Source organism: Rosa chinensis, chromosome 2, assembly GCF_002994745.2.
Source record: "Rosa chinensis cultivar Old Blush chromosome 2, RchiOBHm-V2, whole genome shotgun sequence".
NCBI lineage: Eukaryota > Viridiplantae > Streptophyta > Magnoliopsida > Rosales > Rosaceae > Rosa > Rosa chinensis.
The window spans coordinates 72,314,481-72,331,071 of record NC_037089.1 but is presented as its reverse complement, the minus strand read 5'-3'; the positions used below and the strand labels follow the sequence as shown (position 1 = coordinate 72,331,071).

The 16,591-nt window shown below is 35.8% G+C and overlaps 1 protein-coding gene across 1 annotated transcript; it reads right to left on the bottom strand.

The window, feature by feature from the left end:
• Positions 1-12,412: 12,412 nt before the first annotated feature.
• Positions 12,413-13,382, bottom strand: LOC112190132 (disease resistance protein RGA5). Its single transcript, XM_024329552.2, has 3 exons — positions 13,250-13,382; positions 13,022-13,100; positions 12,413-12,890 (listed from the first exon to the last, which is right to left on the bottom strand). The coding sequence occupies exons 1-3, from the start codon at positions 13,253-13,255 to the stop codon at positions 12,580-12,582; spliced, it is 396 nt and encodes a 131-aa protein (XP_024185320.1). The 5' UTR covers positions 13,256-13,382; the 3' UTR covers positions 12,413-12,579.
• Between the last annotated feature and the right edge of the window lie 3,209 nt (positions 13,383-16,591).

Sequence of the window (16,591 nt, the reverse complement as noted above, 5' to 3'; positions counted from 1 at the left end):
TTTAAGGTCTGAGTTTTTTCTTTTGTTGGATGTTATTGATTTACTATAGCTGTTTATAGTTTTTCGTTATTGAAAAGTATTAAAACAAGAAGATCTACCATCTAAATATATCTGCTAGAAAAGAAACTGTTATTAGAGATGATTGCATTATGATAAATTCAAAGATAGCAAGGGTCAATTTCTCTCTGCATTTTGTATTTCTTGCACATTTGATTTCTTGCACAATTTTGTTTCTTGCAAAATTTTGTTCGACTTACAATGTATGAAATTTTGAAATAAAAAATTACTTCTATGTTATGTCCATGTTGAGTCCTACAATTGAAGGTTTAACCTTCTTCTTCTTCCTTTGTTTTTTTTTTCTCTTTTGTTTTTTTTTTTGTACAAAATTTGGAATTTATATAAGCGGTTCAAACAAGGTGGGTCTTCTTTAGCTTCAATTTTTAGATAACTTGCTGGAATTGATGCGAGAGAATGAGTTTCAACACCAGTATAATAATCATTAGGTCTGGATTTGTGTGATTGTGGGATTTCTTTTTTCATGATAGATATTGTCAGTAAAGGCTGTCTGATGTATTCGATAATGCAGGGGTTTGCGATTATCATATTGGGTTTGTTATGTTGCATATATCTTTTGGTGATATTGTTGTACTTATAGACTCAGTAGCTTGACATGTTTGCATGTTGGTTTTGCTCTTTTCTCTGGGAAATATAATGCAGTTATTTATATCATTGCAAAGAAGAAAATCAGTTTTAAATTGATTAGCCTTCTATACTGATTAAAAGGGAGTTAGCAGTTTTATTTTGATAATTTTGCTATGTTTGTTTTCTTGGTAGTTGCTTTGCTTGGCTCTATTTTTAGCTTCAGTTATCAGTGGTTTGTTGCTAAGCTTTGCATTACAAATCTGTTCATCACCACGTTTTTCTTCTTCCAAATCTGTAGGCAATTGTTTTCAGCAGCGGATGAATGACAACCAAAAAGATGGAAGTGATCTGCGAGACAAGCAAAAAGATGAAGTGGTCTGCCAGTGACATGGTCTGCTCATTATTTTCTTTCTGTAGCTCGGGCGGTGTGTTATACCCGGTCGGCTGTAACGCATGGGGTTTAGCTTTACATAACCAGGGGAAACGAGTGTAGAACAATATATTTTTGACTAGCTATGTCAACAACATTTATATCAATGGTAATGTTAATTCCAAACATAAGTCTCTAGCAGGCGAAACTTGCAGATTTTGTTTGAACACCCGCAGCAACGCGCGGGCACCTATTCTAGTATATATATATATGCCTTGGGATGTCTCTCGTGTGGATTATATATCCATTCTAGAGAACTAATGGTGCGGTTTTGATGAGTTGGAATTGCAAGAAGGTGGGGTTATATAATCCTGAGAAAGAGACATGTATGATCGTTTTTGCAACTGACGCCCTGAAACCTGTTGATACCGGACCCCGAGCTCGTTTTACTGAAATTAAGGCAATTATGTGTCTAGAGACTTTAGTTTCACCCGATAGCTGCTTTTACTTCTCTCTCTAGTATGATACTATTGCCATTCACGACTATCCCCGGTAGTATCCTATATGCTTTTAATTAATCTGGAGATGGTTGGTGCTTTATAAACCTATTAATTGAAGGTAATTTGGTGTTGATCTGCGATTGAATATTGGCTTTAATTTGATTTGTGGACAAAATCAAATGTGAAGGGCCCATGGGCTGACTAGGTTAATTAGGTTATATATGCATCCCTAAGTTAATAGGGTATATATATAGTAAGGTATTACTGCCGCAGGGATTGGCTTTTGGGTGTGAGAGATTAGACAATTAACCTAATTGTATTTAGGGTTTTGGGCAGAGAGTTTATTCTAAAACTCTAATTGTATTCTCTCCAATTGATTATAGTGGAATTTCTCGCTGGCTCCGAAGTGGACGTAGCTCAATCACATTGATTGAGTGAACCACTATAAATTCTTGTGTTCTTGTGTTTGCTTTCTTTTTCGTTGTTTGGTCGCTCATCTAGTTCCATATCAATATTGTGTTTGTAGGCCTCATCAAAAAGCCCGCGGATCAAGTGGGCCGATGGAGGCCCGCCGGCCCGGAGGGCTTTTAGCCCGGCCCGGCCCGTCAAAAAACCCGCAAAAGCCCGCCTTGGTGGGCCGAGGGCCGGCCCGCCTAAAGCCCGCAAAAACCCGGCCCGGCCCGTAGGCCCGGCCCGTAAAAGCCCGTAAAATATTATATATATATATATATATATATTTGTAGTTATGTGTGTGTGTGTGTGTGTTTATATATATGTATATATATTTATATATATGTGTGTGTTTATATATATGTATATATATATTTATATATGTGTGTGTTTTTATATATATAATATATATATATAGAGATATATATATATGTGTGTGTGTGTGTGTTTATATATATGTATATATATATTTATATATGTGTGTGTGTTTATATATATAATATATATATAGATATATATATATGTGTGTGTGTGTGTGTGTGTTTATATAGATATATATATATATATATATGTGTGTGTGTGTGTGTGTGTGTGTTTATATAGATATATATATATATATATATATGTGTGTGTGTGTGTGTGTGTGTGTGTGTGTGTGTTTGTTTATATATATAATATATATATAGAGATATATATATATATGTGTGTGTGTGTGTTTATATATATGTGTGTGTTTATATATATAATATAATAATATATATAGAGATATATATATATATATGTGTGTGTGTGTGGAAGTTCTTATACTTCTATTATTCTATATAGAATATGTGCATATATATATTCTACATATCGGTAATTGGTTGACCAATTAGATCGGGTTCAAAACTATGGTGAAATTGACTAAATTTTTAACCACACGCATAATTTATTGTAATAAACTCATCCAACGGTCGGTTTTTCCATTTAATTTGAATTGATATGGGTTGCTCTTTGGAGTGTATGATATATAAATATAGGTTTATAAGAGTAACTACGTTTGACCTAATTGATCGAATTCGAAACGATAACGAAATTGGCTAGATTTTCTACAATCACCATAAAACATTACAATCTCTCCATCGAGCGGTTGGTTTATCCGAATTCATTTTCTACTTCATGGTTGCTTTAGAATGAACCTAAACAATTTAAATGCAATGTATATGTCATACAACTTTAGGAGTAAAATTGGTATATGCCAATGTGTTTGTAATTAAAATTAATTTTTTGTATCTTATGTCCAAGCACATCCATAGATGGGATATATACAAAGGTGATGTGAAAAAATAAGCACGTTTCGAGGTTGTCACGCCATTGGTCAACCAAGAAAACATATAAGTGACTACGGTTGACCAATTAGATAGGGTTCAAAACTATGGTGAAATTGACTAAATTTTTAACCACACGCATAATTTATTGTAATAAACTCATCAAACGGTCGGTTTTTCCATTTTCTTTGAATTGATATGGGTTGCTCTTTGGAGTGTATCATATATAAATATAGGTTTATAAGAGTAACTACGTTTGACCTAGTTGATCGAATTCGAAACGATAACGAAATTGGCTAGATTTTCTACAATCACCATAAAACATTACAATCTCTCCATCGAGCGGTTGGTTTCTCCGAATTCATTTTCTACTTCATGGTTGCTTTAGAATGAACCTAAACAATTTAAATGCAATGTATAAGTCATACAACTAAATGAATAAAATTGGTATACACCAATGTGTTTGTAATTAAAATTAATTTTTTTTATCTTATGTCCACGCACATCCATCGATGGAATATATACAAACGTGATGTGAAAAAATAAGCACGTTTCGCGGTTGCCACGCCATCGGTCAACCAATAAAACATATAAGTGACTACGGTTGACCAATCCGATCGGATTCTAAAATATGGTGAAATTGGCTAAATTTTTTACCACACCCATAATTTATTGTAATAAACTCATCCAACGGTCGGTTTATTCATTTTCTTTGAATTGATAGGGGTTGCTCTTTGGAGTGTATGATATATAAATATAGGTTTATAAGAGTAACTACGTTTGACCTAGTTTATCGAATTCGAAACAATAACGAAATTGGCTAGATTTTCTACAATCACCATAAAACATTACAATCTCTCCATCGAGCGGTTGGTTTCTCCAAATTCATTTTCTACTTCATGGTTGCTTTAGAATGAATCTAAACAATTTAAATGCAATGTATAAGTCATACAACTAAAGGAATAAAATTGGTATACACCAATGTGTTTGTAATTAAAATTAATTTTTTTTATCTTATGTCCACGCACATCAATCGATGGAATATATACAAACGTGATGTGAAAAAATAAGCACGTTTCGCGGTTGCCACGCCATCGGTCAACCAATAAAACATATAAGTGACTACGGTTGACCAATCCGATCGGATTCTAAAATATGGTGAAATTGGCTAAATTTTTTACCATACTCATAATTTATTGTAATAAACCCATCCAACGGTCGGTTTTTCCATTTTCTTTGAATTGATAGGGGTTGCTCTTTGGAGTGTATGATATATAAATATAGGTTTATAAAAAATTAGTGTCTTTAAAAATTTATTTATCAATAAATTAGTATCTATATATAAATATAGATTTTTTTTGGTACAATATAGTTATAGAGATCTATTATCTTTGGTTGTATTTGATCATTATCCATTGGATTTCCAAAGCTTGATTAAAAAAAAAAACTTGTGTCTTTAAATATTTATTTATAAAAAAGCCCGCAAGGCCCGGCCCAAAAAAGCCCGCAAGGCCAAGCCCGGCCCGGCCCGAAAAAGCCCGCAAGGCCCGCTTTATATGGACGGGCTTGGATCCTTTGATTTTTAATAAAGCCCGGCCCGGCCCGGCCCGCAATTATTTAAAAATATAGCAAGGCCCGGCCCGTTGACGACCCCTATGTGTTTGTTACGCTTCCGCACAACAAACTGGCATCAGAGCTCTGGTTCTGAATTGGGAGTTGATTCATTGATTGGAAATCATGGTTGACGAGAAAAAGAAAGGGACTGAGTCTTCAGGTTCTTCGCGTTGGTCGACTTCCAGGCCATCAATTGGTAATGCCAAATTTGAAGTTGAAAAGTTTAATGACACCAACAATTTTGGCATGTGGCAGTGTGAGATGATGGATGTCTTGTGTCAACAAGAATTGGATATAGCTCTGGAAGATAAACCTGCAGACATAGATGATGTAGAGTGGGCGAGAATTAACAAGTGGGCTTGTGGTTCTATCAGAATGTGCCTTGCTAAAGATCAGAAATTCTTTGTCATGAAAGAAACTTCTGCAAAAGCGTTGTGGAAGAAATTAGAAGACCAATATATGATCAAGAGTGCTGAAAATCGGTTTCACCTGAAGAGGCGGCTTTTTCGATTTAATTATCGACAGGGTGTTTCTGTGTCTGAACACATCAGTGATTTCAATAAGATACTTGCAGATTTGGCTAATTTGGATGTGAAAATTAGTGATGAGGATAAAGCGTTGTGTTTGCTAAATTCTCTTCCTGACGAGTATGAGCATTTGATTACAACTTTGTTGCATGGAAAGAATGATGTCAAATTTGATGATGTGTGTAATTCATTGATAAATAATGAGTGCAGAAAGAAAGAGAAGCAACTTCAGAATGTTTCAGGTGAAGCACTTGTAGTAAGGGGCAGATCTGATGAGAGAAAACCTACTGGAAAAAGAGGTAAATCTCGTTCCAAGTCAAGAAGTAAATTTCCTGCAAAAGATGAGTGTGCTTTTTGTCGCAACAAAGGTCATTGGAAGAAAGATTGTCCTAAGTTGAAGAATAGAGACAAGAAGGATTCTGAAGTGAATGTTGTAAGAGATGATGAAGATGACGACTTTGATTTTGCTTTGAGTTGTTCATCAGCTTTTGAAGATTTTGAAGAAGATGAGATTGAGTTTGCTTTGGCTAGTTCATCTGCAGTTGGTTATTCTGACAAGTGCATTATGGATTCAGGTTGTTCACATCATATGTGCCCTAATAGGGAATGGTTCTCTATTTTCAAGGAGTTGAATGGTGGAGTAGTTTTGATGGGAGACAACAGTCCTTGCAGAACAAGAGGGATTGGTACAATTCGTCTCAAGATGCATGATGGAGTAGTCAGAGAATTAACTAATGTCCGATATGTTCCAAATTTGAAGAAAAATCTTATCTCTTTGGGAACTTTAGAATCAAAAGGGCACACAATTACATTGAAAAGTGGAGTTGCTAAAGTTGTCTCTGGTTCACTTGTGATGATGAGAGGTGAAAGGTTTAGAAATTTGTATTTTCTACAAGGGAGCACAGTGACAGGTGAAACAGCAATATCTGAGACTACATATGATGATGATGCAGACAATACAAAATTATGGCATATGCGTCTTGGACATGCTGGTGAGAAAGCAATGCAGGGATTAGTGAAGCAAGGTCTATTGAAAGGTGCAAAGACAGGAAAATTAGAATTTTGTGAACATTGTGTCTTGGGAAAACAGACTAGAGTTAAATTTGGCACTGCAGTTCATCAGACTAAAGGTACTCTAGATTATGTTCACACTGATGTATGGGGACCTACCAAAACTGCATCTTTGGGAGGTAAGCATTATTATGTCTCTTTTGTTGATGACTTCTCTAGAAGAGTATGGGTGTACACCATGAAGCATAAAGATGAAGTCTTAGATATATTTGTGAAGTGGAAGAAGATGATTGAGACTCAGACCGGTCGAAAAATTAAGAGGCTCAGGTCAGATAATGGTGGTGAATACAAATCTGATCCGTTCTTGAAACTATGCCAAGATGAGGGCATTGTGAGACACTTCACAGTTAGAGAGACACCACAACAGAATGGGGTGGCAGAGCGCATGAATCAGACTTTATTGGAGAAAATTCGGTGTATGTTGTCTAATTCTGGATTAGGCAAAGAATTTTGGGCTGAGGCAGTTGTGTATGCCAGCCATCTCATTAATAGGTTACCTACTGCTGCACTTGAGGGAAAAACTCCCATGGAGGTATGGTCTGGTAAACCTGCTACTGATTATCATTATTTACATATTTTTGGTTGTCCTGCTTATTTTCATGTCAGGGAAAGCAAGCTAGATCCAAGGGCCAAGAAAGCTATATTCTTGGGATTTAATGAGGGTGTTAAGGGATTTAAGCTTTGGTGTCCAGATGTGAAGAAAGTTGTTGTAAGCAGAGATGTGACTTTTGACGAGGCTATTATGGTTGATCAGAACAAGCAGAAAAATTCTGATGAGCAGAGAATGACCGTAGAGAGTTTGCAGCAGGTGGAGTTAAAGAAAAAAATTGTTGAAACTCCAATTGATCTAGTGAGTCCTAATGTTGATTCAGATTATTTAAATATTGAGGACATGAGTATTGAAGTAGAGGCTCCAACCCAAGAGCCTACACAGCAAGATGGACCAATTGCAACTACAAAGGGAAAAAGGAATGCTCAAAAGCCAGCTTGGCTTAATGATATGGTGACTTATGCACTTCCGGTTACTGAAGAAGAAATTCCTACTACTTATGAAGAAGCTGTCATACATGCAGATTGTGTAGAGTGGGAAAAAGCTATGGGTGAGGAGATGAAGTCTCTTCACAAGAATAAAACATGGGAGTTGGTTAAGTTACCACATGGGAAGAGAGCAATTGGTTGCAAGTGGGTGTTTGCTAAAAAGGAAGGATCACGGTATAAGGCTAGATTGGTAGCAAAAGGCTACGCACAAAAAGAAGGAATTGACTACAATGAGGTATTTTTTCCTGTTGTTAAGCATTCTTCTATTCGTATTTTATTGGCCTTGGTTGCACAGTTTGATCTTGAGTTAGCACAGCTTGATGTAAAAACTGCTTTCTTACATGGTGAATTAAAAGAAGAGATATATATGACTCAGCCAGAAGGATTTAAAATTGCTGGTAAAGAAAATTGGGTATGCAAACTGCATAAATCATTGTATGGTTTGAAACAATCTCCAAGGCAATGGTACAAGCGGTTTGATAAATTTATGTTCGGTCAGAAGTACACTCGGAGTCTTTATGATCCATGTGTTTATTTTCGCAAGCTACAGGATGGGACCTTCATTTATTTGCTCTTATATGTTGATGATATGTTAATTGCATCTAAGAGCAAGGTGGAGATAAATAAATTAAAATCACAATTGAGTGGTGAATTTGAGATGAAGGACTTGGGAGAAGCTAAAAGGATTTTGGGCATGGAAATTGAAAGAGATAAATCAAGAGGCAAAGTTTGTTTGTCACAGAAGCAATATTTGAAGAAGGTACTGCATCGGTTTGGCATGAATGATAAATCTAAACCTGTAACTACACCTCTTGCCTCTCACTTTAAGCTTAAATCTACTATGTCTCCTAGCACAGATGATGATATGAAATATATGGCTAAAGTTCCTTATGCTAGTGCTGTTGGTAGCTTGATGTATTGTATGGTGTGTACTAGACCGGATATTTCACAGGCCTTAAGTGTGGTGAGCAGATATATGCATAACCCAGGTAAAGGTCATTGGCAAGCAGTGAAGTGGATTCTACGGTATATTCTTGGTACTGTGGATGTTGGATTAGTTTTTCAGCAGGATAAGACGAGTCAATGTGTTGTTGGATATGTGGACTCTGATTTCGCAGGTGATTTGGATAAGTGCCGATCTACTACAGCTTATGTGTTTACTCTTGCTAGTGGACCGGTGAGTTGGAAGTCGAATTTGCAATCTACAATTGCTTTGTCGACTACAGAAGCTGAATATATGGCAGTAACAGAGGGTGCAAAAGAAGCAGTTTGGCTTCGTGGTTTACTTGAGGACTTGGGAATTATTCAAGAATATGTGGATATTTTTTGTGACAGTCAAAGTGCTATTCATTTAGCAGAGAACCAAGTTACTCATGCTCGTACGTACTAAACATATCAATGTCAAATTTCACAAGATTCGTCAGATGGTGGAGGACGGTGATGTTCAACTCCTCAAAATTGGAACTGCAGATAATCCTGCTGATATGTTGACAAAGTCGGTTCCATTGAGCAAGTTCAAGCATTGCTTGAACTTGATTGGTATTTGTAGAATTTGAAATTCCCTACGGGGATGTCGGAGCGGCGATTGGTTTTGAAGTTCTACTTTGGAGAATTTACATCAAGTAAAGCCAAGGTGGAGATTATTGAATATTGGCTTTAATTTGATTTGTGGACAAAATCAAATGTGAAGGGCCCATGGGCTGACTAGGTTAATTAGGTTATATATGCATCCCTAAGTTAATAGGGTATATATATAGTAAGGTATTACTGCCGCAGGGATTGGCTTTTGGGTGTGAGAGATTAGACAATTAACCTAATTGTATTTAGGGTTTTGGGCAGAGAGTTTATTCTAAAACTCTAATTGTATTCTCTCCAATTGATTATAGTGGAATTTCTCGCTGGCTCCGAAGTGGACGTAGCTCAATCACATTGATTGAGTGAACCACTATAAATTCTTGTGTTCTTGTGTTTGCTTTCTTTTTCGTTGTTTGGTCGTTCATCTAGTTCCATATCAATATTGTGTTTGTTACGCTTCCGCACAACAGATCTGCGAGCACCTTCTAGCAACTGTGTCTGTGTGCTTAGAGACTTACGTTAGTAAACTTGGTTTCCTTTGCTCTTTCATCAATATGTTACTAGCAATTTGTGTAATAACAGTGGGTGCACCTTCAAACAGCTACGTGTGTAGAGACTTTAGTTTCGGCTTGTCTGCTCTTTCAACATGATACTAGCCATCCATTTTGTGTTATACTGCATGCACAAGTTCTTATAGCGTCTTTTCTAATTTTTATTTTTCACTAGTCTTTAAATAACAATTTCATAGTTATGCGGAACCTTCCCGCTCCCGATTGGTGTGGAGTGGTGTTTATGATCAATTGTAGAATTATTTTGTTTGTGTTTTTGTTATTTAATTTGTACTTCAAAATAAGGATCTCCTTCAACTATAAATGCATGCGTACATTGAGTCTCCTACGCCAGATTGAATGAATTATCATATGAAAAACATCAAATCTCTTGGGGGGATTGTTCACCACAAAATGCCTTTGCGCGTGTTTCTCTCTTTCCTGCATTCCTCTGTACTCCCATTTTTCCCATGTGGGATGTATATATTCTCAACAAGAACATAATGCTGTGAAATCAAAACTGGAACACACTCTGTGTAAATTGCCTCTACGATCCCTGGACTAGCCACTTCATGACCGCTTTGGCAAATGCAATACTTGCTTTTCTTCAACATGTCATGGTACAAAAATTTCTCGGGGAGTGTTTCATAAACCAGTAAATCTTTATCTTTTTCTTTCCAGTGCTGGAAAAGCAATGGTCTGATTCGTCATGCATTTGTCCTGCAAAGAAGGCTAGGATAGAACGCTTGGAGGGGGGCAAGCCTCCAATTAGACCTGTGATTTCACCTGTTTTAAGATTGATTTCGGGAAATGATGCATCTTTCTGAGGGTTGAAGTGCTCGGAGGTGTTTGCAGTGCATAGTACACGAATGATTGGGAGTCATGCATGTCGCCGGCATCTGATCGTCCTAAATCATCATTATCATCACTTTCCTTCACTGATCAGTATTTGATTTATTCAACCATTTCTTTCAGCATGAGCAGGTACACAATAATACAAGTGGTGCTTTTTTCTCTGTTTCTGTCTTTCTGATAAGAACAGGTGGAACAAGTGGTGCTTTTATTAGTGATTCCATAACCCCTTTCGATTTTCCTTCTATTTAGTCCAAGCGTAAGCACAGGGTAATTGCCTATAAACTGCGGGGAAAATTCTCACTTTGTCTCCAACTAAAGATGGTATTTTGTACCCGTAGTGCAAATTAATAGCTAGCAAACAACGCCTTATTTTGTGCATTTCATTAAGTCTTCCCCTCCATTATTCAAATCCAATTGCATCCAAAGGACCACAATTGGTAAACATAAAAACAAAGCTCAGAGAAATAACACAGATTGAAAAATGGAAACTCTAAATCTGCAAAAAATTGCTAGTTGTACTAATCCCAGAAAAACAAAGCCACGATCTATATTTCATTGAAGGGAACCATATATGTAGTACCATGATAATTTATATTACTGTTGGAGTAAAGGGTATGAGGTCTAACATTCATCTATTATTGCATAATGGAGCAATTGGGGTTGGCTCATAGCACTGGTACGGATATGGGTGTTGGTGAATATATTGGTCTAATTGCTATATTTATAATAAAATCAAGAACTCATTTATGTATATTAAATAATAGGTAGAAAGCATAACTTAAATCAAACTAAACCAATAAAAGTTAGAAAAACCTTAAATAATTTGGTCGAGTCTAGAACTTGGTTCTATCTCCTTAAGACGAAATTGCCTCCTCATCGGTGTTTAAAGGTTTCAATGGCAAACGTCTCCCAAGATACAACGACCTTCTTCTTGTGGTAGTAGCACTCCAAACCTCAAGAATAGCGAACTTAGATTGTGTATGAACTCTCTTTTGAAAAAAACACAATGATTTTCAAGACATTAGGAAAGACTCATATGTAAAGGAGATGAGGAAATATTAATTTAGGAAGATCTTTCAGAATATGGTCTAGCAAGTGTTTTATAGATGTAAGGGCATCTCCCACCGTAGGCTATAATCCCATTTATAGCCTAAAACATCCTCCCATGGTAAGCTATTTCCCATGGACCAAGAAAAAAATTTAGCCTTCTCAAATTTGTTAGGCCAAATTTGGGCTCAGATTTGGTAAGCCAAATGGTGGGCCCTGCTGACTTTGTTTTTTTGTTTATTTAAGAACATGAATTTTACATTTAAGAAAAATCATTTTTCCTATATACATAGATTATTTATAATGTTACTAAATATTAAAATTACATCATTGTAGATATCTTGTTGAGATCTTCAATATGAGCCCAATATTTGATATGTTTAGAATTTTTAAAATAAATGTGTAATCATTAATTTTATGATATACTTATTTTCATTTAACTACAACGACTAGTTTTATTGATAGACTCGTCAAAACCATACTCGAAAATATATTCTGAGTTGGAAATTATAGTCATTTTCAAATTATAGCCGTTGGATGTGATGATATTTATTTTTGGCTTACGGAATTTGGCCTACGGTGGCAGCACTGCTTTTTGTTGGTAGGCTAAAAAAGTATATTAGAGGGAATATTCTGTTTTTGATAGGCTAAAACCATTTGGCTTTTAGCCTACCATGAGAGATGCTCTAAGGTGACTTTTGGAGGAGAGATGATTTTTCACCGAAAGTTATCTTTTGTGATTAATCATGACTTCTCATCGCATAGTCATGTACTTTTATTCAACTTCACATCTTTTCACTAAATTATTTATCCACAAATTATGGAAAATAAAATATAATATCAAATTTTCCAACAATGGGCACTGGTATGAAGCAACTGGGTAAGTCATGATCGATATGAAGCCAACTGGTATGAAACCATGGTCGATATTTCATCGAAGGGAACCATATATGTAGTACCATCATACTAAATTATTAATCTAAATCACTGTTGGAATGAAGGGTATGATCTCTTGGGTCTAACATTCATCTATTATTACAGAATGGAGCAACTGGGGCTTGGCTCATAGCACTGGTACGTACATATATATGGCGGGCACTGGCATGGGTAAGTCTGAGGACATCCGAAGATGATTTGCTCAACTTTAGGCGCCTCCTTCTTCTCAACTTTAGGCTCCTCCTTCTTCTCCTCCTTCTTCTCCTCCTCCTCTTTGACAGGGCTCACACTGACGACTTCAGCACGCTTGACGTTTTTTCTGAGAAGTGTTGTGAGCAAAACCACATCAACATCATTTCCTGTTACTTCAATTTGGTCCTTGTCCAGTGGCAGACTTGCTGAATCCACCCCTGTTATTTCCATCAGCACCCAAATGGGGGTTTAAGTTAATTTTGAAGAACTAGAGCAATTAATTACGGAGATGATTGGAAAAACAACGAGATATTACACAGAACAGAGCAAGAACAGTGTTGTAATTTACCATCAACTCCAACTGCTGTCCTCATTGCCTTGGATCGAGACCTCTCGTCGTGCACAGAGAGCCTGATCACCATCTTTTGCTGCAAATCAAAACACAGAAGAGAGCTTTCAGAATTGGCAGAAAACCCAGAAATCAAAAAGACCAGAATTGAATTGGAAGTGCTTGCTATATGTTGCCACAATGCATATATATATATATATGCATCATTTGCCAGAAACTCACACATACCTTCATGATGATAATGAAGAAGAATTAATGATGGAAAATGAAGATGGCGCTTCAGGCTTTGGGAGATTGATGGTAGGGAAGGATTAGGAAGAGGCGTGTTCTGTATAATTGATTAATGGATTGGTACTGAACCTCGTAACAAACTCTCTGGTATTTATAGGAGTAGCCACTAGCCAGCTACTTGTAGGGACTTTGTGCTGAGGAATTGTCGTATCCACTCCGAGTCATAAAATAACCCATTGTTTCCACCAGTTACACCAATTATTGAAGAGGTAAAAAGTTCTATCACGTGCAAATTATGCTTTTGATTTTGGATTGACGTACAGTCTTCGTTTTCAAGTTTGAATTTCGTATCAGTAATTTTTTTTATTTTTTATGGATTGTGATGTTAGTAAAGCAGAGGAGGAAGAGTAGCGGTATTTAATCTAGGGAAAAATTCACCAACGGTGTGTGGACACTTACAAGACTTTCAGAATGATACCTAAACTTACAATCCTGGACTTATTTTTTCTTATCACCGTCATACCTACAACTAATTTCCGTCACAGAACCGTTAACATAACAATGTGTGACACACGTGAAGCGCTAAATGAGGACAAAAAGACTAATTTACCCTAAAAAAATATTGGGTTTTTTTTTGTTCTCTCTCTCTCTCTCTCTCTCTCTCTCTCTCCCCTTCTTTTTCGACTTCTTCTTCCTCCTGAATAGAGCCATCAAGATCTCAAACACATTGATGCCCAGTAACTACATAATCATATGATGATATGTACAATATATCATAGTCCCCATAGCATAATTCAGATTAAACTCATTAAAGAAACCTTTCACAATCTATTCACAATGTCATCAACATCAAGCCAGTCATTAGATTCTTTGGTCTCTATCAGTTTATGGGAACTTATCTGCCCAGACTCAACATGTCTGATTTGAGAGGGTGACCTTGAGAGGTTGTTGGTAACTCTCTCTAAAGAGAACTATCAATTCCAAATTTCATATTATAATTGGAAATTGATCAAAATCATTACCCACATACATGTACACCTTAGTAGTGTCACCTCATCTCTCTTCATATCCATTAATATTGAATAAACCAATAAAAATATAAAACACAATCTTGCTCATAAAGGTTGGGTTGAATAGTTGAGCCTCAGTTCGATTAAACAAAGCCAAAAGCTAAAGAGTGATCCTATTTCCAGAACTGATTATTAAGCCTTGAGCTTCATTCACCACCAGATCTAGAACAAAAAAAAACAAAAAAACAAAAAAAGCGTCCCAGCCATATCACTGTAAGTCTGTAATTCCGGCAAGCCGGGACCTAAACAAGCCCCAAGGCCCCCGACATCCCTCATGGTCGTCGTCGTCTCTCAGAGATGGAAATTTGACGGAACCATTGATTGCTGCTATTGGACCGTCGACATTGGTGGCGGCTTCATGACTTTTGATGAAGAATCGAGCTCCAATCAGCTCCTTGTTGCAATTGGTGGCTAAGAATTTGACTCCAATTGCAATTGGTGATTATCTCACAAACACTTTTCCAACGGTATGGAATCAGACTGAAATTCAAAGAGATAATCACCTCAAACAGCAGAGATCAGAAAGACGAAGCTTTGATGACATACAATCTCAGACTTCAAGCAAAGGAAATCGAAATGAAACAATGATACTTTATTTGCTCAAGGAAACACTAATTCTTCTGATCTGGGTTTCTTTCTTTGGCCAAATTCTGATCTAGGTTTAACTGTTTAAGAACGCATGATGATTTAATTTTTTTTTGCTTTTTGTTTCAGACATAAATAGACAATTTTGCCCTTTGAAATTCAGTCACATGCACGTCACGTGACCATTTTCAACGGCTTCGTAACGGAAATTGGTCGTAGGTATGACAGTGATACGAAAAAATGAGTTAAGGTATCACATTGATAACTTTGTAAGTTCAGGTATCATTCTGAAAGTCCCTTAAGTGTTTAAACACTGTTGGTGAATTTTTCCCTTTAATCTAATCTGTTTCCCCAAGTTACGCCAATTATTGAAGAAGTAAATAATTCTATTTAACGTACAAATTATATGTTTTTTTTAAATTTGGATCGACAGTCTTCATTTTCCCATTTAAATTTTGTATCAGTAATTTTTTATTTTTTATGTGTTGTTAGTATAGCAGAGGAGGAAGAGTAGCAGTGTCTACTCTAATCTTCTTTATTAAGTATTGTTTTCTTTATATTTCTCGATCTTGTATGGTGAATTTGTGATCGAAACTATTAGTTTGTTGAACTGCACTTTAAAAATTATGGACACAAAGAATGAATTAAATCGATAATTATCTAAGGAGGGTGTGTATTCATTTAAGAGTCTACAAGATTTTTTTGTATTTTGAAAGTCTGTGGATATTTAATTGAGATTTTAAACAATCCTTTAAAATTTTGTTGTATTCAATTAAGATTTAAAATTATTCATTAAATCTGTCGATATTCAAAAATATACGGATTTTTAAGGATTTCATTAAATGTTGGATTTTGGAGGATTATATATATAAAAACTCAAAAACAATCCAACCACTTTCCAAGAGATTTTGATGGATTCTTTCTTATTAAAAAAATGAAGAAGCTCTTCACCAAAAAAAGAAAGAAAAAAGAAGTAACTCTCAATAGGTGACATTTATCCATTTTGTCTAAGACCTATTTTCCCACTATCCTCCTCTGCCTCTGCTCTCATTTAATAATTTTTTTTAATTTTTATCATAATAGCTTTGGAAGTCTTAATCGTTCTAGCTAATTAAGCTCACTTTCAATGGTATTGTTAAGATGATACATACACACATGCTCCTTTTTTTTGAATCAAACCCAAACCCAGGTGCTGATATATATTCATCTAAAGCCAAAATAGACCGTTACATGTACACAGTTTCTTTTGTAAATTAGATATGAAATAAATTATGCTATTAGTTTAGGGTGGTGCTATTCACACACCCCCTCTATTTTTCTATTACTTTAATTCAAGTTTTTTTTAAAATTACCCTAACTACCCTCATTTGTAATTATGTTTCTTTTTCTTTTTTCTTTTTTGTATTTGGCAAATCAATCATGAATCAAACATCATTATACAACAAATCAATTTTTTTTCACCTATATAATTGAAGGAAAAATAAAATGTTCATTAACTAGAATGACCTATATTATTAGACAAGGAATATGTTTTCCAGGTAATTACGACACTACGTTTATCAACTGAATCAAAATTACAAAGTTTGTCCTCATACAAGTAGGAGGGGTATGAAATATGCTTTTGAAAATGAAGAATCTAAACAAAGAAGAGACAAACTTTGCAATTTAGATTCAGATTTTTTTT

Coding starts and splice junctions, on each gene's coding strand:
- LOC112190132 (XM_024329552.2), bottom strand. Junction 12,891..13,021: donor GACAGCAGTTGGAGTTGATG/GTAAATTACAAC, acceptor TGGAAATAACAG/GGGTGGATTCAGCAAGTCTG.